The sequence below is a fragment of the Notolabrus celidotus genome, chromosome 2 (genome assembly GCF_009762535.1).
Source record: "Notolabrus celidotus isolate fNotCel1 chromosome 2, fNotCel1.pri, whole genome shotgun sequence".
Taxonomy (NCBI): domain Eukaryota; kingdom Metazoa; phylum Chordata; class Actinopteri; order Labriformes; family Labridae; genus Notolabrus; species Notolabrus celidotus.
The window spans coordinates 36,061,117-36,085,954 of NC_048273.1; the positions used below are offsets into that span (position 1 = coordinate 36,061,117).

At 39.8% G+C, this 24,838-nt stretch overlaps 2 protein-coding genes across 2 annotated transcripts in view; both read left to right on the plus strand.

Moving 5' to 3' along the window:
• Window positions 1-12,883, plus strand: part of LOC117807006 (espin-like protein) — a 36,139-nt gene extending 23,256 nt beyond the window's left edge. The window contains exons 18-23 of the mRNA XM_034676035.1: window positions 5,345-5,509; window positions 5,603-5,741; window positions 5,835-6,001; window positions 6,080-6,244; window positions 8,760-9,718; window positions 11,636-12,883. Of these exons, the coding sequence (XP_034531926.1) occupies window positions 5,345-5,509; window positions 5,603-5,741; window positions 5,835-6,001; window positions 6,080-6,244; window positions 8,760-9,718; window positions 11,636-12,167 (2,127 nt within the window). The 3' untranslated portion in view covers window positions 12,168-12,883. The remainder of the gene's footprint in view (window positions 1-5,344; window positions 5,510-5,602; window positions 5,742-5,834; window positions 6,002-6,079; window positions 6,245-8,759; window positions 9,719-11,635) is intronic.
• A 191-nt stretch (window positions 12,884-13,074) lies between these two features.
• On the plus strand, window positions 13,075-23,387 carry klhl30 (kelch-like family member 30). The gene is made up of 8 exons (XM_034711244.1): window positions 13,075-13,199; window positions 17,777-18,622; window positions 18,729-18,927; window positions 20,002-20,088; window positions 20,242-20,397; window positions 20,538-20,726; window positions 21,414-21,559; window positions 21,677-23,387. The coding sequence occupies exons 2-8, from the start codon at window positions 17,849-17,851 to the stop codon at window positions 21,923-21,925; spliced, it is 1,800 nt and encodes a 599-aa protein (XP_034567135.1). The 5' UTR covers window positions 13,075-13,199; window positions 17,777-17,848; the 3' UTR covers window positions 21,926-23,387.
• Window positions 23,388-24,838: the final 1,451 nt, after the last annotated feature.

The following is a 24,838-nucleotide window of genomic DNA, read 5'->3' on the forward strand; positions in this document are numbered from 1 at the left end:
CCTCTGAAGCATTTACCTCCATGCAGGAAACCTGAGAGTATTTTAACATGTGAGTGGACATGTATTTACACTATAGTGTTCTGTGTATAATGTACACCCGCTGTATACATTCCACATTGCAATTTATCACCCAGAACGTGAAGGTTTCACATGGAAACAGGTTGTTTTAATGATGGATTTCAGTGTTCAGAATTACAAGACATGTTTTTTAAATACACATGGTGTTCTGAAATACTTCAACCCTCTCGTGGCTCGACCCACAGGGACCACAGATTACTGGTGCTGCATGTCCGACAATGAGAGTAGCTGTTTCTTAACTCTTGGCTCCTAATCTGTAGTGATCGGGGTCTTTGTGGTCTTTGATAGAGGGAGAGTGGATCCAGGCCAAAACAGGGCTAGGCTATCTATATTTGCGTGGCAATCGTGATGGGGTGCTGATGAAAACCAAATGCTCTCCGGCCACTGGGACTAATTAAACACATACACACACATACACACACAAACACACGAGGACCGGTTCATCATTGCTTCTAGGACATTGAACTGTTACGAGGAGGGTCACAGTGGAATCAGGCTCTCCCCTTCCTCTTTTCCCAGCCTAGTTGTTTATCTATTTATGGATTGCACAACTTCGGGAAAGTTCATTTCCCCACCCGAGCAGTGTCACAGCATATTTCGTGCTGGTCGACTTCAAAGTGCTGTGTGAGAGGAAATGACAAAGACCACCTCATGGACACAAAGCACAACAGCATGCAGGAGCATATTAGTGCTGCCTTTGATGTTTTGGTTGTTAATAATGTCCTTGGAGAGCTGAATTTGATATGCATTCTGCATGGAGTGCATTAGGACAACGCAGGTTCATTAAAGGGGATCTAAATGTTTCCATACATGCTGCATCCTCCCAGGAGTGGTGTGAAAGGCTGCCAGTTATTCAAGGTTCTTACTATCCCATGCATTTGTTTGGTTCTTTAACCCCTCATAAGGCCTGTACAATTGTAATCTGATATATTTTATCCAGGCACTCTACATGATTTTATTAAGATTGTTTATTGAACTCCTTTTTCTTGAATTGATGATATATTTTACCAGCATGATGTTTATTTTTAACAAGAAACAAAGACAACCTTCCTCGTGAGGCCATTCTTAACCCAATATACACGAGCTAAACTTGTTTGTTGGGAAAGGTCTGTCCCAGATGAAATCATCTTCATTACATCTACATGTTTCCGTTGTCTTTATCAAGAACATTTAGTAGAATGGTAAAAAGTTAACTTTCTGTCACTCTGTTTGTTTCATGTTAGATTCAGGTAGTTACAGAACAACAACAGTTATCATTGTAAGGCTGTATGTTTTTCTCAAATGACTTGATGCCAAATTTTGTCAGCTGTCATTAAAGTGGTCTGAAAAGAGTTCAGATGTCACTAAAGAGACATCTGGTCAAAATAATCTAAACATTTCCTGTGAATGATATAAAATAAGTTACCTCTGCATAGAAAGTGTCATCAGATAACTTTTTGTGATTTACAATGTCCACGGAAGTTGACTTAATTTACTCAACATGTGAAGAGACAAACACGCCTTGTCCCCTGGTTCTAACCATTCGTGATATAATTTTCTTTAATATAAATTAGAAAAATGTTCGATAAAAATTCAATATATTTAAACCTGTAAGGGAGAGGCGCTAATGTGCCTTAAACGCTAGTTGCTACTCAACATTAGACAGAAGAAGCGACGACATTGAACAGCCAATCATGTCGCAGGGTGAGAGGTAGGCGGGTCTTAAAGACGGTCGGTGTGGAATGTAAACACAGCTGAAACGACCGACAGCGACACTGAAGAAGACTCAAAACCTACCAGCTCAAAGCAGAGTCGTTAGTCTGACACTGAGTCAACTCTGCGTTAACTATTAACTTCATACACTTCATTAAATATACTTTCAGGGGTAAATAAATCTGATCAAGCAAATAATCTCAACCTGAGAAAAATAAGAATCTACAAACTTCACAAAAATCTCATCTTACATTAAAGAGCTGCTTCTTGTTAGCACCGTCAGAAATGATGGATTCAAGAAGATCATCAGAAAACTAAATCCAGAAACAAACTAACAAACTGTCTTCAACTTCCACTCAGGAGCAAAAATCTGCCTTCAAATTTGAATGAAATAATGATTTGATTTTTATCGTGATAATTATCGATATCGACTGATATGAAAAAAATGATCGTGATAACATCTTTTATAATTTCGCCCAGCTCTAGTACTGTATATCATGTTGGATTTCTGACCAGAGATAAAATAGTTTGCATGAGACACCTGCCAGCTAATAGCTCCAAATCTGTCCATTCATTAGAGTTGTAATAGTTAATGGGCTTCAAAAGTTTTAAATAGCGGCAAAATCTAATTTAATTTAAATTGAAAGCATCATAATGACCTTACCTACTCTACTTGTACATAAAGCATGTGCAATATGTATACTTTGCAACATATGTTGTTGTTTGTTTTTAACTGGTATGAGCCTCTCTGTTTACATGTGGGTTGTTTGTTTTATGCTTTACATTTATTACTACTGCTGTGGAGGCAGCTTAGTTTTTTAAGCACTCAAGTCCAGGACAAAGAGGAAAATGAGTACATCATTTAGCACCGTACCCTATCCTGTCCTATCGTATAGTTTTGTATCGTATCACATTGAATTGTATTTTCATTGTGTTGGATCGTATTGCACAATGTGGTATCGTATCATTTTGTTGTGTTCTATTAAATGAGTTAACGTCTTATCGTATCGGATTGGATCGGATTGTGTTGTATTGTATTGCACCATATGTTATCGTATCATATCGTATGTCGTGTCGTGTCGAAATATAATGTTGTATTTTATTGAATGGTCCAACATCATATCGTATTGTATTGTATCGATTCGTATCGTATCGTATCGTATCATATCATATGTTGTATCTTAATATAGTGTTGTATTTAATTGAATGGTATAACCAAGCGGCAAACTCCGGTCTCAAACCATGAAGCCAATGCGGAAGTGCTATAAACTGCAATACATCTAGAATCTGCTTGAGGCTGACTGCAGAAACACCGGAAACCACATAGATATGAATGGGAAAAAGACGATCTTTGCAGCATTAATAAACATGTTTACAGCCTGGTTCAAAAAACGGCTTGGCTCTACAAAGCTAATCTCTCTAATGGCACACACTGTACGGGGGGTGAATTTGTTTGTAACGTGACGGTTAAGAAGATATTAAGACTACGAGTTTTGCCCAAATAAGGACATGACTGACGTGACTCCCGGTCGAGAACACACAGCCATTGGCTAAGAGGCTCACACTACGTCACACTCTGCCTAGTTGAGTTCCGCATTACCAATATGGCTGCTGCCGTCGATTTGCTTCAAAACAGCTCTCAGGAACAGATGGGTGACGTCACGGATACTACGTCCATATTTTATACAGTCTATGGGTATAACATCATATCGTATCGTACCGTATCATATCATATGTTGTATCTTAATATAGTGTTGTATTCTATTGAATGGTATAACATCATATCGTACAGTATCGTATCGTACAGTATTGTATCATACAGTATCGTATCGTACAGTATCGTATCGTACAGTATCGTATCGTATCATACAGTATCGTACAGTATCGTATCGTACAGTATTGTATCGTATCGTACAGTATTGTATCGTATCATACAGTATTGTACAGTATCGTATCATACAGTATTGTATCGTATCATACAGTATCGTACAGTATCGTATCATACAGTATCGTATCGTATCATACAATATCGTATCGTACAGTATTGTATTGTATCATACAGTATCGTACAGTATCGTATCGTACAGTATTGTATCGTATCATACAGTATCGTATCGTACAGTATTGTATCGTATCGTACAGTATTGTATCGTATCATACAGTATCGTACAGTATCGTATCATACAGTATTGTATCGTATCATACAGTATCGTACAGTATCATATCATACAGTATTGTATCGTATCATACAGTATCGTACAGTATCGTATCATACAGTATTGTACAGTATCGTATCATACAGTATCGTACAGTATCGTATCATACAGTATTGTATCGTATCATACAGTATCGTATCGTACAGTATTGTATCGTATCATACAGTATCGTACAGTATCGTATCATACAGTATCGTACAGTATCGTACAGTATCGTATCATACAGTATTGTATCGTATCATACAGTATCATACAGTATCGTACAGTATCGTATCATACAGTATCGTACAGTATCGTATCATACAGTATCGTACAGTATCGTACAGTATCGTATCATACAGTATTGTATCGTATCATACAGTATCATACAGTATCGTACAGTATCGTATCGTACAGTATTGTATCGTATCATACAGTATCATACAGTATCGTACAGTATCGTATCATACAGTATTGTATCGTATCATACAGTATCATACAGTATCGTACAGTATCGTATCATACAGTATTGTATCGTATCATACAGTATCGTACAATATCGTTTCGTACAGTATTGTATCGTATCGTACAGTATCGTACAGTATTGTATCGTTCAGTATCGTATCGTACAGTATCGTACAGTATCGTATCATACAGTATCGTACAGTATCATATCGTACAGTATCGTACAGTATCGTATTGTATCGCATCATACAGTATCGTACAGTATTGTATCGTATCGTACAGTATCGTATCGTACAGTATCGTACAGTATCGTATCGTACAGTATCATACAGTATTGTATCGTATCATACAGTATCGTATCGTACAGTATCGTATCGTACAGTATCGTACAGTATCGTATCATACAGTATCGTATCATACAGTATCGTACAGTATCGTACAGTAGCGTATCATACAGTATCGTATCATACAGTATCGTACAGTATCGTATCATACAGTATCGTATCATACAGTATCGTACAGTATCGTATCATACAGTATCGTATCATACAGTATCGTATCATACAGTATCGTACAGTATCGTACAGTATCGTACAGTATCGTATCATACAGTATCGTATCATACAGTATCGTATCATACAGTATCGTACAGTATCTTATCGTATGGCGTGTCTTAATATAGTGTATTTAATTGAATAGTATCAAATCATATAATTTTTTTTCATATGACATTGCATCACATCCAATTGTGTTGTGTTGTATGGTGTTGCACCATTTCGTACCATGTCATATTCTATTGAGTGGTATCATATCGTATAGTAGCGTATCGCATCCTAACCTGTCCTATGGTTTCTTATCAAATCATGTTGTTTGTATGGTATTGTTCATACTATTTGGGCTTTATGTTTTTGTAGACAGCCTGTGTGGATCAGTCCATCCAGTTGATTTCTCCAGAAGAGGAAGAGGTGAAAGTGAAGCCAGCTGTGTTGTTGCAGAGCAGCAGGGAGGACTACTACGGCTGCCTTGGTGACACATGCAGGGACAGCTTCAGCACTGACGCACTCATGGATAGCTTGAAGGTAAACATTTGTTTATCATGTGTTCTACTATTCCCTGTTTCCTGTTGTAACCCAAAACAACTGGGTCATGCCTCTCTTTTCTCTCCAAACAAGCAACCTGAGAGTGAGGAGTGCCCGCAGGCAAGATACCCTCAGCCTCCTGACCCTCCTGGATCCTCTGCCTCAGAAACACCAGCCAAGCCACAGAAAACAAGCGTCACCAAAGTGGAACAAGTTCAAATTGCAACATCTGGTAAAAAAAAGAAGTTATGTCTTATACAATTTCTTTAGCAAAGCAAAGCAACAAACTGTTGGGTGGAAAATATGATTCTGATTTATATTACAGTTATTAAAGGTTTCAGTCGGCCCAAGGTCGCTGGGAGTACGGTAACCATCCCTGCTGATAAGACGCCTGATGCAAATACCCTGGCTGAGAGAAAGCTTCTTGGCGACATGAAGTCTATAAAATCCTTGAAACAATCAGGCTTATCAGGAGTCTTCACCGGACACGCAGTACGTACAATGTGTGTGTTTGTACATCCTTCCTATGTGAGTGCTTCTTCTCTTTGGCTTAAATATGTGTGTTTGCAGAACAAGATGGTGGTCCTGCCCACTGAGGAGGCCAATCTGTCTGACATCGACTACCTGGTGCCCACACATGACGAGAGAGGCCGTCCCATTGCTGAGTGGAAGAGGCAGGTGATGGTGAGACAGCTGCAGGCCAGACTGCTGGATGAGGAGAATCAGAGGAGGAAGGTAATGTCTCCTCAAAGTGTAACAGGGTATTTGAGTATTACTAATGAAATGGTTATGTGATGTTTAAACATTACTCTAACCCTGACAGATCTCCTGTGGTAATAGATGTAGCTCAGGCTCATGAAAGGCTTGGCCTGTGAATTTAGTAAATCATATTTAGACTGGAGTGTGCTTGTCCGATTAATTCAGACTGTCTTGCTTGTAGATAGACGTGAAATATCAATCAATCAATCAATCAATCAATCCATCCATCCATCCATCCATCCATCCATCCATCCATCCATCCATCCATCCATCCATCCATCCATCCATCAATCCATCAATCAATCAATCCATCAATCAATCAAGCTTTATTTATATAGCACCTTTCATACAAATCAAATGCAACCCAAAGAGCTTTACAGCGATTGAAAACAAGAAAGAAGCAGAAATAAATTAATGGCAAGACATTAAAAAACAAAAATGGATTTTAAAATAGAGACTAAAATAGAGACTAATGCACACCAACAACAATAAAATATGTGTAATTAAAATAAGTTGAAGCTTCAAATCAATATTAAGAATATAACTAGTTGAAATAAACACATTTAAAAAGGGTAAGGATAAGAGTTGAGAATAAGATTAAGGCTATAAATGTCAATAAAAAGTACATAAATAAAAATAAATAAATGAATGAATAAATAAATAAAAATAAAGATAAAATAAGATAAACAGTTAAAAGTAGTAAAATAATAAAGCAACATTTAAATCAATACAACAGTAAAAAGTATGTAATAAAATTGTTAAACCCTACATCATAGCCAGAATAAATAAATACATAATAAATATGTTGCAGGCATTCACTCATAACTGTTATGTTTCTTGTTATTATATTGTAACACTTTGTGTGTTTATAAATGAGCATTTATTGATGTTTTAAATGGTATATAGACTTGTACTTATATAGCGCTTTTCTAGTCTTTCTGCCCACTCAAAGCACCTTTACACTACTCGTCACATTCACACATCATTCATTTACTGATTGTAGAGCTCAGGTTAGGTAGTCTCACTCATACACACTGACACACTGCTGACCGTGTCACCAGGAGCAATTCTGGGGTCAGTGTCTTGCCGATTCTGCAACCTCTGGCCGGGAGAATTGAAGCCAATGCGGAAGTGCTAAAGATTTCATTATTCACTTTGTCATTTCCTTTTTGTATTTTAATACTTCGTGAAACTAAATGATACTGTTTCTCACCAGGTTGACAGTGCAAAATAAAAGACACTAAAGACAGGCAAAAATATTTAAAGACACATTAAAAAAAACATGAAACACACTATTAGCAGCAAGATAAAACCAAAAGGGAATTTTTAAATCAGTAGTTTACATGCAAAGATGAGATTTTTGCTCAGACAGCCAGACAAGCAGGGTTTTGATCAAGCAGCAACCTCTGGTCTCAAAATATAAAGCCCATGCAGAAGTGTTATAAACTGCAGTTCCTCGAGTGTCCACTTGGCTGGCTCCAGAAGTACCAGAAACCACATACACACCCATTATAAAAATTGATCTTCACAGCAGAAATAAACATGTTTACAGCCTGGTATAAAAAAAGAGATTAGTCTGAATAGCTCACTTCTCGATCAGCACACACTGTACAGGGGGTGAATTTTTTTGTAACAGAACACTTTTGAAGATATTAAGATTACAAGTTTTGCATATTTAGAGGCCCAGCTGACTTGATTGACAGGCGGGAACACTGTAGCTGTTGGCGAGGAGGCTCAAAGCCCACCTCTTCACCTCACACTAGCTAGGTTGACTTCAGCATTTCCAATATGGCACCAATATGTGACTGAAGGAGTTCAGATCGAACCATCAGCCATAACTTCAGCTGTTACTAGACACATGATGGCCTCCATGATGGATCAGTGAACAACCTCTCCTTGCGCTTTATTTTCTTAAGGATTAACTCATTGACACATCTTTCCTTCTCATGTAATAAAAGGCATTTTTAGGCATGAATATGATCCATTTTAAGTGATAATGTTTGGATACTTATTACATTATGGAGAATGTATCCTGTATTTTCCCAGTTATCAAATCAAGAGAATATAATTATTCAATAAATGGATAAGTTAATTGACAGAAAAGTAATCAGCAGCTCTTTTGAAAATGAACTCAAGTTTTGCAGTACGACAAACGTTAGTAACATGTTACACAGCCTACCTCAGATTACATCTCCTTCTAAACTAATGCTTATTGAGCCTAACCAGACCACAGTGAGCAATATGAAAATTATGGTCAGATTTTGCGACGCCATTTCATCATAATTTACTTTAAATTGCATCCAACAATTCTCTAAACATATAACACATTGCTGTTCGAGTCATATTTCTGAGGTTTGGATTGCACTTTTACTGTATCATTACTCTCTACTCATTACTCCTCTCACGCCTCAGCCACATGAAATTGAAAAACACTGTTTATATAATACAATCTGCAGTGATTTCTGCCTGCTCTCTGTATCACCCCTCGTAGGAAAATGGGGACAGATATGCCAAAGTCACCTGGAGGTACTCCCAAGCCCACAATGCCATCCTGGGGCCCTCTGGTGAGCTGCTGGCCGAGGATGACCTCATCTATCTGGAGCAGCAGATTGCCAACGTCTCCATGCAGAGGAACTGTGAAGGCTACGAGCTGGAGCTTGCTCGTCTGGCTGAGGAGCTCCGGCACATCCTGCCAGCGCCCATAGTGAACATCACGGTCAACACGCAGTTCAGAAACTTCACAAGTCACGTTCCTCTGCCTGTTTGGTGTGGCCGTATCTCTGGCATCGTAAAGAGCATGTCTCTGCTGATGACCAACCTGACGGACCAGCCCTACTGTAAGATGCCCAACACAGACCTGATCACTGTGTTCTCTCAGACACCAGAAAGACAGAACTCCATCAGAGGACGCAGGGAAAGGATAGAGGATGAAATCCAGCAGTTTGGAGTGTCTGTTAGGACTCTGAAGTCTAATTTTGAGACACAGAGCTTACCTTTGTCACATGAGCTAAAGGAGGCTGTTGTTTTAAGTCCTTCCCCACAACTGGAGGCCATCGAGTCGGAGGAACAGCCCGAAGTCTTGAGTCCTGCCCAAGAAACAGATCAGAACAGTGACTCCGGCATTGACAACGATGAGAATGTGACAGACGTTCAAGAGACCACCAGCCTCAGAAAGGAGCGGATCGTTGTTCTGTTCTTAGGCCACTGGAAGAAGTCTGCCTACACTGTGGCACTGAAGAGTAAGGATGCAGCAGAGAGGAAGATGAGCGGTGGGGACTCAGGGACGGGCATCAAATGTGGGTCTGTTAGCAGTGTCAGCGAGGAGAGCGCTCAGTCAAAGATGTTGAACAGCTCTCTGGGTCATTTCTTCAAGCAGAGGAGTGCTGTCAACAAGATGCTGGGGAACTGGAGGAGCATGATCTCCAGTGTCCCGTCAAGACAGATTCGCAGGTAAGACCAAAATGTAATCAAATACATCCATCACAAACCAAGTAAAGTAGGTTTCATGATCCTTTATTGGTTCTTTAAAAGCAGTCATAAGCTTCTTACTGAGGTTGCAATTTTGCAACAGTCCTAGAATGAAGTTCCACCATAACGCTTCAAAAGTAACTGAAGAGGAGATGCTGATGGTTCATTAGGCAGCTCTTTCCACAGGAGCAAACAGAAACCGCTTATTCCCCATTAGCTTTGAAGTGTGAGACTTTATTATACAGTCTATCTATGGTGTGAGAAGGGAGTGTCAAAGGGGTTCCGGCCTGAGGAACACTGGTAGGTGAGGTGACAGGAGTCCAGATATAAATGTATTTTAGGAACAGGCCATGAAGTGCTTTAAAAGTAAAGACTAAAACCTTAAAATCAGTCCTAAAAGAACAAAAGTATTCAGTGTAGAGATGTTGAAACAGGACTAAAATGCTCTTTTCTCTGAGTTTTTGTGAAGAATCTTGCTGCTAAATTTTGCCCAAATCAGAGTCAATAGACAAACCTTTTTACCTGTTAAAAGAATCTTACAGAAGTCTAATCATAGGAAGATAAAAGCATGAGTAGATCTTTGTGTGTCATTAAAAGTCAGCATCAATCTGGCACAGGATCATTTCATCTGTCTTGTGCTTAAATCCCCGGCTGCTATTTATAGCTGCTGTAATCTACCTCAAGCCTTCAGACTTTTACACGTCGTCATCTGAGACGGAAGATGTAAGAACATATTGGTAGGATCAATAAAAAGGACACAGACTGTTAATACAGGAAGAGTCAACAACAAAAATAAACAACATTTAACCTTGCTTACAATATTGCAATGTATTACAATGTGAGCAGTTTCTTGTCCACAGATATCACAAGATTCACATGATTATATGTTTTTCTAAAGAAGTAACATATGGAGACAGATCTCCATAGCTCTAAGAAGCTTTTGACCTCTTTATGGTCGCTCGTTGTTCTGGTTGTGGGGCCTGGAATGATCTTTTTCTGCTTGGTCACGCATCAGCCCTGTTTTCTGTCTGAATAATAAAGCTTTGGTTTGACATGTTTGTTCTACACACTTAAAACCAACAGCAGATAAAGTTACCAACCAGCTTGTTACTGACAGGTATTAACTAGCAATACTTTAACTAGCTTAACGCTCTGAATAAGCTGCATGTTTAGGCTGAACAATGACTTCACATAACAACAGTGCTGAAAAGAAACAACATTCAGAATACAAATCCTTTGAGGAGTCAAGAAATAGATTAGGGTGAATGCTCACTTTAAACCAGGTCTGCTGAATGTGTAAAAAGTGCTTACCTGCCGACACAACTGCAACCTCAGGTTTGTAAGCTACGTCAGGTTTTTATCCTAACAAGATACTCAAATGTATTAATGCAGCTTGAAAGATCAAAAACGTTGGATTTGTTCAGATCGATAGCAAACAAAATATATTCCAAATATCCAAGATACAGCTTAAAGAAACACTAAACAGAAAGGATGTTTGGTTTTAATGCTGCCTGTGGATTCATCCCAAAGTAAAAAAGACAGAACAACAGACTCTTTCAAACACAGCTTCAGATCTGAAGTCAAGTTCTAGTGGTTTAGGATGAGGATCTGGTCCAGTGTGGTCAAAAAAAGCAGGGAAATCTCCCTTTTTTCAATTCCACAATTAGGTAAAATGTTTAAGACACCATGAAGGCTTGTTTACAATGACAAACAAGTCCTCAGAGCAGTAAGAGGCTTTCCCCTTCAAAACAAAGCTCATTTCAGCGCCATTGAAAAGGTCACACATTACAAACGTTACCTCTGCTACAAATAAAGTCCTAAAAGTGTTGGTCTCTGTCTGTAGGTGGGATCTAGTGTTGATAAATCCTGCTGTAAATGACCGTTCAGTGTTCTCTGCAGACTCCACAGGCAGCAAGCCCTCTACTCCCCGGAGCAGTTCCTTCCTCGTCTGGACGGCGTGCCCGTGGAGTACGACAACCTGACCCTTGACCTCTTCATGCTGGGCTACTTTCACATCCTGGAGCTGGAGCTGCCCGTAGACGAACGCAAAATGAGGCACCTGCTGTGTTTCGAGGTGTTCGACCACATTGGGAGCTTCCCCTGGGAGATGGTCAGGGACTTCCACAAGGCCGTCATGCAGGACATCGAGGACGGGAACCGTGAGTGGAAGGACGGCTTTGAGGACATTAAAGTCAAGTTCTTTGGAAACACTGTGAGTCAATCTGAAAGCAGTGCAGAAGTAGTGAAACACATCCTCCCAGAGATTAGACAGGTCCCTAAAGTCATCGTGCAGACACCCACACCCGATGAGGGGATGCTCCACAGTGGAACCGACATTTCCAGTTTTAGCAACGAGGAAATCTGTAAATACATCGACCGCAGTTTTGCTTTCTGGAAAGAGAAGGAGGCTGAGATTTTTGATTTTGAGTAGTTGATTGTGTCATCTTTTTTAAACTTTTGTATTGTTTGTAGTTTGGTGGCATAAATGGGTGCTGGGTATCAACCCAAAACTCCAAATGCTGTTTGAATTTTGAATTGAATTCTTGTGTTTTTAAAACTATCAAGTACCAAAAACTAGCACAAAATGCTGGGCCAGATAGAAGCCTTGTTTACTGAATTTATTAGAAAGACATTGTCTCATTTGAATTATGAATTTATTAATTTTATACTATGTCATGGTGTTAAACTGCGATCAGAAGTTTGGACTCCACAGTAATGTTGAAAATATGTTGTGGAGCACATTTATCACATTATAAGATTTTTACTGCTAGTATCAAACTCAGGTATCAAATTCACCAAAACTCCACTAAAAGTCGAACCATCCCCAACACCATCACAGAGACCAGGGTTCACACTGCCCCTGATGTCTTGTGAGGGTTCACTTGTTTACACAGAGATTAGGATTTTTCAAATTTAATAAGACAGACTGTAATTGAAAATGTTCCCTTCACAGATTTGTTAGGAACACAGCGTTCTGGCATTTCTGCAGAACAAATCATCACACAGATACTGTGTCATCTCCCTGTCTGTGTACCTGACCACTTTTATTCTGAAAGTCTTGTTTTACAATACATCTTGTTGTTGTTTCTCACCTTTTTACAGCCTTTGTATATCAATTTTCAAATTAAAGAATGTTATAGGCAAACAGCTGCTTGATTGTCATAGTTGTATTGTTCAGTGTTATGAAAACACACTCACGTCTATCTGCTCAGTTAACTTCCAGGCCCGTTGATGAAATGCAAACTATGCGTGTGTAACAGCAGCTGTGGGTCCCATGCTTGTTGTTTGGAATCTGCCTTCAGCGAGGCGTCACTGTGTGTCCTAAAAATAACCCAGAGACAGGCAGCCCGTCCCAGTGACTTGGCAAAAGCTTTCTCGCCATGCTGCCCACTCCATGTTGATCAGCTTCAAACTGCTTCGTAACTGGAAGGATGATCCATTATTTCCATTCTCTGCCTCTGTGGTGAGTGTGTTTTTGGTTACTAAGTATTTGATGACAGGAAAGTGTAGTTATTGTTGGCTTCAGATGAGATTAGAGTTACTATAACAGTGAATCACTCTGATCACGAGCCAGAGGTACTTTGTTACAACATGGTGATGCCACACTTGAGAAACAAGGCGCTCTTTTAAAGATACTTATTGATTTTTTCTTGGATTGGGAAAGTTACCAAGGAGAGATTGTGCTCCTCAGATCTGAACTCAATGACTCTCAGTACATCTTAAATTCTCTTGAACTCCCTTTGGAGCTCTTTCAGACAATCTTTTGTACAAAAACACATCTTAATCCACCATGAGTTGTACAATTGAAGAAAACTTGTTTATCATTTAAATTTTTTAAGTAAGTAATGAAGGATAAATTATCTCTGTAGGACATGTTTTTGTAGTTCACTGTTACTCTTGCATAACAGTAACAGTGAAGCCATCAGTTGACCTTACAGCTCTCAAAGTCTTGCCCTTACAATATTCATAAAATAAAAACCTGGGTTGAAGTCTTTCTTTCTTCTTTCTTTCTTTCTTTCTTTCTTTCTTTCTTTCTTTCTTTCTTTCTTTCTTTCTTTCTTTCTTTTCGGCACAAAGACCCAAACGCACGACTTAGTCAAAAAGGACTCTTTATTAGAGTAAGTAAAACAAAAGTACAAACGAAAAATCACAGCAATGCTGGAAAACCGCCAGGGACAAACTTCACACACCTAGACAGAAAGACTTGACAACATGGACTATGACTGTACAAGACCTCAGCACAAGACACGACAATCTGTCACAAGACAAGGGGTGACGCAGGCTGTTTTGGAAGCGGCCTACTATGCTAGCAGTGCGTACTGATTTGGCCAAAATTCAGTATGTAGTATGTGAACAAGAGCAAAATCTGCAGTATGCCAAAACTCCCCGGATGTCTACTGATTCAGGAAAATTTCACAGTACGCATCGGACCAGTCTCCCTCACGTACTGTTTCCCACAATGCACAGCACTCGTTCCGCTTTTTCTTTTTTCTTCTTTTTTGACAGGGGGGGACTCAGTTTGTAGGTGCTGTGAAAATGATTAAATTCCATATAAACCACTTCTTAACTTTTCAAATTAGAAATGAAATTCAGTGACGTCTGTCCCAGCGTACTGCAGAACAGATCGAACAGAACAGTCAGACTACAGACTAAATTCAAACGCAGTATGTAGTAGGCAGTACCTACTGCCTACTACATTAGTTAGTAGTAGGCAGTAGGCCTTTCGAAAACAGCCGCAGACTTTTATACATGAGATAATGGGACTTAGGTGGAAACGAGGGGTGGGGACGACAATCACCACAGTGTGGAAACACCAGGGAAGGGATTGAAGTTGCCTGAAACGAGAGGAGAGACGTGACAACAAAATAGAAGTGGACATCACAAACATGCAAGACAAGACTAAAATAAAAGGTGCATCTTAACATAAACAACGAGACATGACATCTTTCTTTCTTTCTTTCTTCCTTTCTTTCTTTCTTTCTTTCTTTCTTTTTTGAATAAAGTCATCTCCCAATCGAACATGGACCTTTCAGAGAAGGAAATATTAATATTACTGAAAAAAAGAGACCACAGGGTCTGCAGCCTCTGTAATGACAGCTGTTAAAGAGACAGGTATCATAATTTGTTTTAATGTTAAAGGGGACATATCACGCTTTTTTCATCAATATATATTGGTCTAAGAGGTCCCCAAAACATGTCTTTAAAGTTTATGCTCAAAAAACACTTTGAAATCAGATTTTGGCATGCCTGAAAAGTCCTCTTCTGCATTCCTCATCAGAACACTCTGTTTTCCCTCTGACCACGCCCCCTTCGGAAGTGGATGTGCCTCGGCTCTCCAGCACGTTGATCTAATGTTTACATGTTGGCTGAATATACACGGCTGCTCAGAGATGCATTACTTCAACCCTCTGAATCTGATCCTGACGGAGAGGCGCCTGTAGCAGGACCTTTCTGAACCATTGGTCATAGATTTAGTGTTTCTTGTTGTTTTATTTATCAGTATGTAGACGTGTGTCTTGGTACACAGCTACGAACATGTAGCTATGTGGCTATGCTAACTAGCGCTAGCACTTATCCATGATAAATAAAAATCATCCACTAGATCTTCAAATCTGCAGACGTGGGGAGTAAAACCGACCTCTGCCAGAAAGGCAGCAGGACCTTTCTGAAGGATTGGTCACAGATTTAGTGTTTCTTGTTGTTTTATTTGTCAGTATGTCGACGTGTGTCTTGGTACACAGCTACAGCTACAGCTACAGCTACAGCTACAGCTACAGCTACAGCTACAGCTACAGCTACAGCTACAGCTACAGCTACAGCTACGAACATGTAGCTATGTGGCTATGCCAATTAGTGCTAGCACTTATCCATGACAAATAAAAATCATCCACTAGATCTTCAAATCTGCAGACGTGGGGAGTAAAACCGACCTTTGTGTTTATTAAGACAGCCTACAACTAGCATGCCTCCTTCCTAAGCTCCTTGTTAGCACACATTTGTGCAGGTAGTGAAAAACGGAGGGGGGATTCAGTATTATTTTATACAGTCTATGGGCTGAACAAGCTCCGAGCTCTGACTCCGTGACAGACCGGATATTGTTGTTACGTAACAAAAACACGGAAGTCTGAAACGGCTCGTTTCACACACATTTACAGAAAGGTGGAGAAATCAGAACAGGGGCAGAATGGATTTTTTTCATTCTCGGGGGGTTTGTAGACACGCCAGGGACACATATTTTAGGTAAAGAACCATTAAAAAGTCAATTTTGCATGATATGTCACCTTTAAATTGTTAACACAACAAACAAAAGAGACAAGTATTTTTATCAGTGTTATTTTAAACTATTATCTAATCAAAAGTGATTGTGTTATCTCATTTAGAGGAGCCAGTGGTTACTTTTTAATTAGGTAAACTACTGCTGAATGTCCTTTGGTAACATCTCTTGTAATCCCGCCATATTGTTTGATATTGTGTTTGTTCTTAATCCATGATCTATATGTGTTCTTTAACACTATTTTTCAAAGTGGGGCTCCCAACCTTCCTGAGGGGGTCACCGGCAGACATAAGGGTGTCAGGACAACTTGGAGGAACGAGGAGGATATAATGAAACAAACACAAAAAATATCTATTATTCATTTTTAACCTAATGCAATTTTAGATATTATTTATCACTGCATATCAAAATCTGCATCCTTTTTCAATTTCAATCCAAGGCTATGTTGCCTCACAGGAAGAAGGAACCTTTCCGTGTGGAGTTTGCATGAGCTTCCCGTTCATGTGTGGGTTCTCTCTGGGTATTCTAGCTTCCTCCCACAGTCCAAAAACATGCTTGTCAGATGGATCGGTGACTCCAAACTGAACCAAGTGTTCTCAGAAATGTTGAAAGACTGACTGCAAGAAAGACATCAAGTAAAATGACAGAATAATATCTTTGATTCTTACGTATATGTTTCATTTTGGTTATAAGCCATTGTAATGCATAGGGACTTTGAGACATTTTGCAAGAAGGGCATCCAAGCCAGAGCTAATGCTGCATGGTGAGTCCTTAGCACTGCTAAGTTTGGGAAACCCTGTTGTGATCATGGTCCTAAGTCATGTAAAACTGAACATGGAGACCTTTTACAAGAGTCTAGATGCTGCATCTGCATTAGAAACAGATGCAACCTATTGAAAACTACTCCTTCTATATTTAATTAGAAGCAAAAATATGTAAAGACACAAGTACAAGAAGAAGAAGAAGAAGAATGTACTTTATTAATCCCTGAAGGGAAATTCAGGTGTCTGGCAGATAAAATGATCCAAATCACATAAAACAAGTAATTCAGGTGTCTGTCAGCTCATCTCCCATTGGCTAGAGAGTTATGAAGCCTAATGGCTGCAGGGATGAATGATTTTCTGTATCTCTCAGTCCTGCAGCACAGAGAGATGAACCGTCCACTGCTGCTGTTTCTCTGATCCACAAAGAAGTTGTGAAGTGGATGATCTGTGTTATTTAGAATGGCCTCTAGCTTCTTCTGTGTGCATCTCTCCACCACAGCTCCCAGTGAGTCCATCCTGGTTCCAATCCCGGTGCCAGCTCTTTTCACTAGTTTGTCCAGTCGCCTCGCATCCTTGTGTTTCATACTGCTTCCCCAGCAGACTGCAGCATAGAAGAACACACTGTCCACCACAGACTGATAAAACATCTGCAGCATTTCTCTGTAGATGTCTAAGGATCTGAGCCTCCTTAAGAAAAAGAGGCGGCTCTGCCCCTTCCTGTAGAGTGCATCTGTGTTAAGGGACCAGTCCAACTTGTTGTCCAGGTGTACGCCTAGATATTTGTAGGTTGGCCCCACCTCGATGTCCACCCCTCGAATGTTAACTAGCTGATGGTGGAGCCTGGATCTTTGGAAATCTACTATCAAGTATAGATTGTTTGAAAATTGTTTGAAATGTAGAAAGATGTATACCTCTTACTAAAGTTGCAAACGTTTTTGATATGTTAACATTCCTCTGGCAGGATGTCTTCTGCATATTGATGTGTTTTATCTTTATTGGCAGGTAAACCAAACCCATCTTTAAACCGTCCCTACTGAAAGAAGATTTGGGCTTCACTTTGGACTGAAGTCAACCATGGTGCGTAATGTGGACGACCTGGACTTCTGTCTGTCCTCCCATCCTCAGAGCATCCTTGAGGGCTTGCGCTCTCTGTGCTCTCACCCTAAACTAGTTGATGTAACTCTGAGCGCCGGTGGTCGGGACTTCCCCTGTCACCGCGGCATGTTAGCCCTCTGCAGCCCATATTTCCACTGCATGTTCTCAGGGGACTTTGTGGAGAGCATAGCTGCGCGTGTGGAGCTTCAGGATGTTGATCCGGATATACTCAGCAGCTTACTGGACTTTGCCTACACAGGCAAACTGACTATTAACCAGAGCAATGTGGAGGGGCTGATCTGCACCTCCAGCCAGCTGCAGTTCCAGACAGTGAGAACCGTGTGCAGCAGATACCTCCAGCACCAGATTGATGCAACAAACTGTCTGGGGATCCTGGAGTTCGGGGCGATTCATGGCTGCCCTGAGGTGATGGCCAAAGCTAGGGCCTTCCTCTTGGAGAACTTTGAGGCTGTGCAACAAGGTGAGGAGTTTCTGCTGATGGAAAAAGACAGATTGGTTGCCTGCCTGTCAGATGAAGGACTACATATCAGGTCAGAGGTCACCCGTGTGGAGGCCATCCTGATGTGGGTCAGACACCACACAGAGTCTCGGCTCTGCCACCTTCTTGAACTCCTCACCTTGTCCCGTCTCTCTCTGCTCAGCCTGGACTACCTGTCTGACTCCCTGCTGAAGGACAGTCTAGTGCAGGCTTCTCCCAGCTGCAAAGAGGCTGTGGAGAAAATCCACAGAGAGGTCAGTGAGTTCATACTTCCTCCTCCTCCTCCTCCTTTCCTCTGTTATCTTTTGTTTGTTCAATCTGAGTAGATTTCCTAAAACAATCATGACTTTCCCTTTTAAGAAAATGGAGTCAACGCCAGAACTCATGGACAGGCTTGACGCTCAGAGTCCACAGCCAAACGTGCAAGAGGTGCTGTTTGTGATGGGCGGCCGCTCACTGGATGACTCAGACGATGAGGATTCAGATGAAGAAGAGGACAGAGACCCAAGACTACAAAGACTGCTGCTCAGGAACTGTGCCTTCTACAACACAAAGACAAGTACAAACACTTTTTCAACACATATTAAGTTTTTTATTTTCAGGCTTTTTTGTGGGGGAATCTTTTTCTGATTGTTTGTAATAGTTTTACAAAAGGCCTCTTACTTTAGTTCTGAAAGAAGCAGCTCTGGAAGAATGCTATCTGGATGTGATGGATTTCAATCATCAGTTTTATCATCAAGTGTTTTCTGACAGAGCTGAAAGAAGAGATTGGAGAAGAGAGTGGATTTTTTATTCGAGAGTTACTTTATGGAAGCTCATTGCATTGAATTTTATGTAACTGGTTTTATGCAGTACATAATGCATAAGTTTAACATTTGTATGGAAGCGTGTATGGGTCAGGGGTACAGAAACAATGAGAGGGGACAGATGTCTTGCTCTTTTTGGATTCAAAGAATACAGACAGAATGTAGCTAATGAAGTTAAACCTTCAGTTCAATCAGGGGAAACAGGTTCATGAATTAAAGGTAATATTTATTTACAAAGATTGTGGGATACTGAGTAATTGTCTGAGTCTCTATGGCGCGTGAACTCTGTGGGGAGATTGAAGGCCGTCAGCACTGAGTGGCAGCAAAATCTATCTCCCCCTGGAGTTCAGACACTGGAGGTTGATGACTTACTGGAGCTGATCAAACTGCAATGATTGGGGGATGATGGGGAGATGGTTTAAATGGTCGTCTTGGGCTGATAAAGCTGAAGAATTGCAAATACTGGGAGGCGATGGCGAGATTACTGAAGATGCCATCTAATTAGATTAAGCTGCAAAGTCTGGGCATTGATGGAGAGGTGGAGGGTCGTATGCAACAAATGAATGAACCATAATCAAAAACTCATAAACAAAAAAATGCTCCTTCAATTTATTTTTCTTATCCCTTAGACAGAAAGCTGGACACTTTTCTTGAAATTTCAACTTCATTCCTCAAATATTAAACTAAGAAAAGACCTGTCTTCTCTCATCTGTCTTTCCCTCCCTGGCTCTCACAGTCTTGGATGTGTGAAGCCTATTTTTCCATCATACTTTCCTTCTCTATCTGAATGATGCTCCAACATTATCTCCTCTTCTTTGTCTCTGCAGAACAGTGGCATGAGCTCCCTAATTTCCCCAACCCTAACAAGTGGGGTTACTCCATGGTGTCCTTGAACAATGATGTGTATGTCACAGGTGAGTCAAGTACGCATCTCTTTAAAATGCTGAGACTGAAGGAGAAACGGTGCAAACCAGTGATGATAAACGATGTTGAGCAGAAGTCATTAGTTTTCTCTTGGGAGGAATGTAAGAGAGGATTTTGACAAAGTGCTTTTGTCTGCCTCACAGGAGGCTCACGAGGTTCAAATACCAATACCTGGTCCACCACAGAGACCTGGAAGTACATCACAAGAGAGGGGAGGTGGGTAACTGTGGCACCCATGCTCCGGCCTCGCACCAACCACACATCAGCAACACTCAACGGGGATATTTACGTCATTGGAGGTAAGAAAATAAATACATTTGTGCATGTGGTGCTTCAAACCTGCAGCTCAAGAGAACATCTTAATAAACTCAAGCAGCTCATGCTCATAATATCTCTAAATCATCACTGATCATCTATCCCCCCCCCCCCCCCCCTTTAGGTACAACAGCAGATCGTGTTGAGGTTGAGCATTACGACCCTTACAGCGACAGCTGGGCCTTGACATGCCCTGCCATGAGATATGTGACAAACTTCACGGCCACAGCATGTCATGGGAAGCTCTATGTGATTGGGTCATGTGCCGTGAAGTACAACGCTTTAACCATGCAGTGTTACAACCCTGTTATAGGTAAGGATCAAATATAAAGCCTTAAGATTGTGAAGGGATTTCTTTAACAGGTTCAATCCACGTCTTTGTTGTCAGATGAGCTTGTTTTGCGTTCTGTCATATTTTCCCAAATACAAGTACCTTGCCACATTTTCAAAGACATTTCAAAGATAAGCACAGCAAGATCTTTACCCAGGGCCCAGGAACCTTTTGAAGGTCCAACACAGGGACACTCTTGTCAGAGCTTGGTTGCCAGAACTATATTTTACCCCTCCAAGAAGTCCCTGCTTTGGGAATTACTTTTGTACTGAACTTTGAGGCTGAAGCTTGAAACGCTGAACATTTATGATATTAAAAAATAGTCTGCAATGGTAATGCAAACATTACAGGCTATAGGAACCTTTTAGGTCCTTGATAGTATTGTGAGACCTTTGGGGTAAACATGAATCTAGACTAAAGCAGTTATTTTTGTGCATTTCCAGCGTATTTCTGAATCACTGGAAGAGTAGATTTTCTTTATCATGGTTTTAGAAAGCTTATTTCACCTAAATGTGTTTATTAGTATCGCCATTTTTAATAAACCGTGATGATAGAGCAATGTTTACATTATAAACAGGATTCAAATCATTCAGAATCCTCTATTCTTAATCATTTTAACTCACAGCAGATATCATTTGTGTTCATTTTGTTCTGATGTCTTCTTCACAGATAGCTGGATCGGCATATGTTCACCCTTTATCCCTAAGTACCTGTCCTCACCCCGGTCTGTCTGTGTGGATGGGACTATCTATCTGGTTGCTGACAACACTAAAAAAGTTTACTCTTATGATCCAGTGGCAAACATATGGCAGAAGGTGAGTTAATGCTGGCTGCAGTAAGATAACCCTAGATTGAAAAAAACCTAGTATAAATAATCCGTTTTATTGTCCTGTTATTTGGCCTTTAACTGTGTGATGACTCTTCCTCTTCAGGTTCAGCTTCTCCACATGCTCCATGAGAATGGCGGCCTGGTAACATTAGATGGCAAGCTGTTTGTCACAGGAGGCCATTGGAAAGGTATGGAGGGGGACTACGGGGTGGAAGTGGAGATTTATAACCGAGCGGCCAACACCTGGGAGGTGGAAAGCTTCCTGCCAAGACTTTGGTTTTACAGCGGAGTCTGCAGCATCTTCCTTGATCCATCCCTATGGCCCGAGCTCTTCCCCTTAGATTCAACATAACGGCCTCCTGAACTGACAGAACTTACCTCAGAGTCATGGAGTTCACCGAGACGTGTTGCTGTAATACTGATGTTATAATGTAAATGGCATGTTTATCCCTGGGTGTCATTGTGTCCTAGAGTAGTGTGTTACATAATCATCAGGGTTGCTTTAAGAGCATTGCTTGGCTACTACTCAATTTATTTATACTTTGTATCATGTGTGTGATCATCTTTAGTGTTTTATATACCATATTTACCATTTTCCCCTGAAAATACACTCAGGGTGAGAAGCTGACATTATGTCGTAAAGTTGTACTTTTATATTCTAGGTTGTAAGTCATAAAACTATTGGGTACAGTACATTGGTAATTATTTACCCACATTGAAATCTAAAAAATAAATTGATAGGAAAAATCTGGAGGGAAATTTGACCTTGTATGTGATGTTTTTTAACCTAACTAATTCTTTATATTTGCTGTCAGACACTTCACTCTAACTGAGATGTTATCTACAAGTGGCTTGATCCTCACATTTGAACATCCTAACATGCCAAGAGCCAGGCCCAGTCCTTAATATATGTTTTTTTGCTCTTTTTCTCACTCGTATTTCAAATAGGCCCACACCTACTGCCATAAATTAGACAACAACCACTCCCAACCAAAGCTGTTGGCTCTCAAAACCCCTCCAGAATATTTGATGAAAAAAGAATCCTCAGGCAAGTTTATGGAAGTTCAGAAATTAAGTAGTAGCTATTGCATTTTTGTCAAAACATAATGACATTTGGCAAAGAGTACCCTGAAAAACATACATTTGACAAAACAAAATACTGGAAGTTGACACCACCAAACCTTAAGTTATCAGCCACAAGAAAAGGATGTCTTGCTGAACAAAATCTCATAAAAGTTGTGGTTTTTGAGCACATGTCCATCCCTATCATATTTATTGATGTAAAACATCCTAAGTTTATTAACTTAGCCCTTGATTACTTTTGTGTCTTTAAAATTGTGGCCTGAATGAATTCACTTTACTTCAAATCAGGGTACATAGACGTCTTTGTCACCAGCTTTTCAGATATGCTTCTTCTTCTACTGCTATCTGAAGTTAGAAACAACACTGCAGTGGGAACTATGTTAATGAATTACAACAGGAATGATGCTGATCAAGCTTGGAGCAGTCACAAATCTTGATTAGATTTAGTCTAATAAACACTAACAGCAGTAAGACTTCATAACAGTGTTTGAGTTTCCTTCCCTGGGCATGACTTAGGAGGAAAATGGCTTCTATGTGAATGAGGTCACTGAAAGGTGCTGGAAGATGATGGTGAAAGAAACTGTTTTTATGCTAGGCTACTTTTTGTTGATGATAAGGACAGTATTTTATCTTAAGCTGTATATCAAATGTTTTGAACTTGAAGTGTTAAAATTAGTAATAACATGCGTTTGCTAAAAACCCTGTTAGGTAATAAAATGCACTACTTTGTCTGTAGTGTGTTGATTTTATTTATTTTTTTTATAATTTTTTGGAACATTTTACAAAATTACAAACTCTCAATGAGGATGGTAAACACATATTACAATCAATTTCAGTGCAAATAACAAACAGGGAATCATGTAAGGAAAACAAAACAAAATACTGTAAAGCAACAAATAAGGTGCGTCAGGGCTACTGAGTGAGTCAGGCATCCAAAAACAACATGAAGCAGAGCAGAGGCACAAAAAGAGGAAATCAAAGATCAGCGTAGCAAATAGCTGATTGGTCAGTCCATATATAGAAAGCAGTTTAGGATGAGGGGACGTCTCATTTCAAATTTCTTTTCATGTTTGGCTCTTATAATAGTGGGAAAAGATTAGAAAAAATATATACACATAATATACACATACACACATATACATACAAATATACACATACCTATGTATACACATGTATACATATATACATATTTCAAATTAAAATAATAAATTATGAGCAACGTCTAAACATATCTTGCTAGCAATTTTTCTTGTCTGTAGTTTTTTCAGGGTAAAAAAAAGGAAGCTGAATATCATTTATAAAATCAGGAAAGGAGGGCTTATAATTTCTCCACTCTGCACAATTGATATGGTATTGACCCAGTAATAAAATAATATTAATAATATCTGAAACTGAAATACCCAAATAATCCATGTAATAAACAATATGATGTTATTCAAAAGATGGAAAATCAGTTATTTTTAGTGAGACTCAATTTTTTAAAATCTGACCAAAAAGAGTGAGAGACGGGACATATAAAAAAATAGATGTTCAAGAGTTTCATCTTCGTTATTGCAGAAGGAACATAGATCCACCTCCAACTTAATTTTTTTTTTTTTAGAATATCTGATACAGGATAATTTTATTTAGGATTTTGAAATGCATATCTTTAACTTTGGGTAGAATAGGCCATTTAATAAATTTAGAGTACACTTTATTTCCATTAGATTAAGTTCTTCAATCAAAAAAATAAGTTCTGAATCAAGTGGATCAAGGGTAGATGAATTGCTTTACATATTTTGTTAAAGGCTGCTTGTGAACAATTTAAATTATATTTTTCAACAAAATCTGCTTGACTCAAAAAAGAACCATTACAATCCATCAGATCAGTCACAAATACAATGTCTCGTTCATAGGTGGTGCAAACCTACAAATATCTTGGTGTACACCTGGACAAAAAGTTGGACTGGTCCCTTAACACAGATGCACTCTACAGGAAGGGGCAGAGCTGCCTCTTTTTCTTTAGGAGGCTCAGATCCTTAGACATCTGCAGAGAGATGCTGCAGATGTTTTCTCAGACAGTGGTGGACAGTGTGTTATTCTATGCTGCAGTCTGCATGGGAAGCAGTATGAAACACAAGGATGCGAGGCGACTGGACAAACTAGTGAAAAGAGCTGGCACTGTGAATGGAACCAGGTTGGA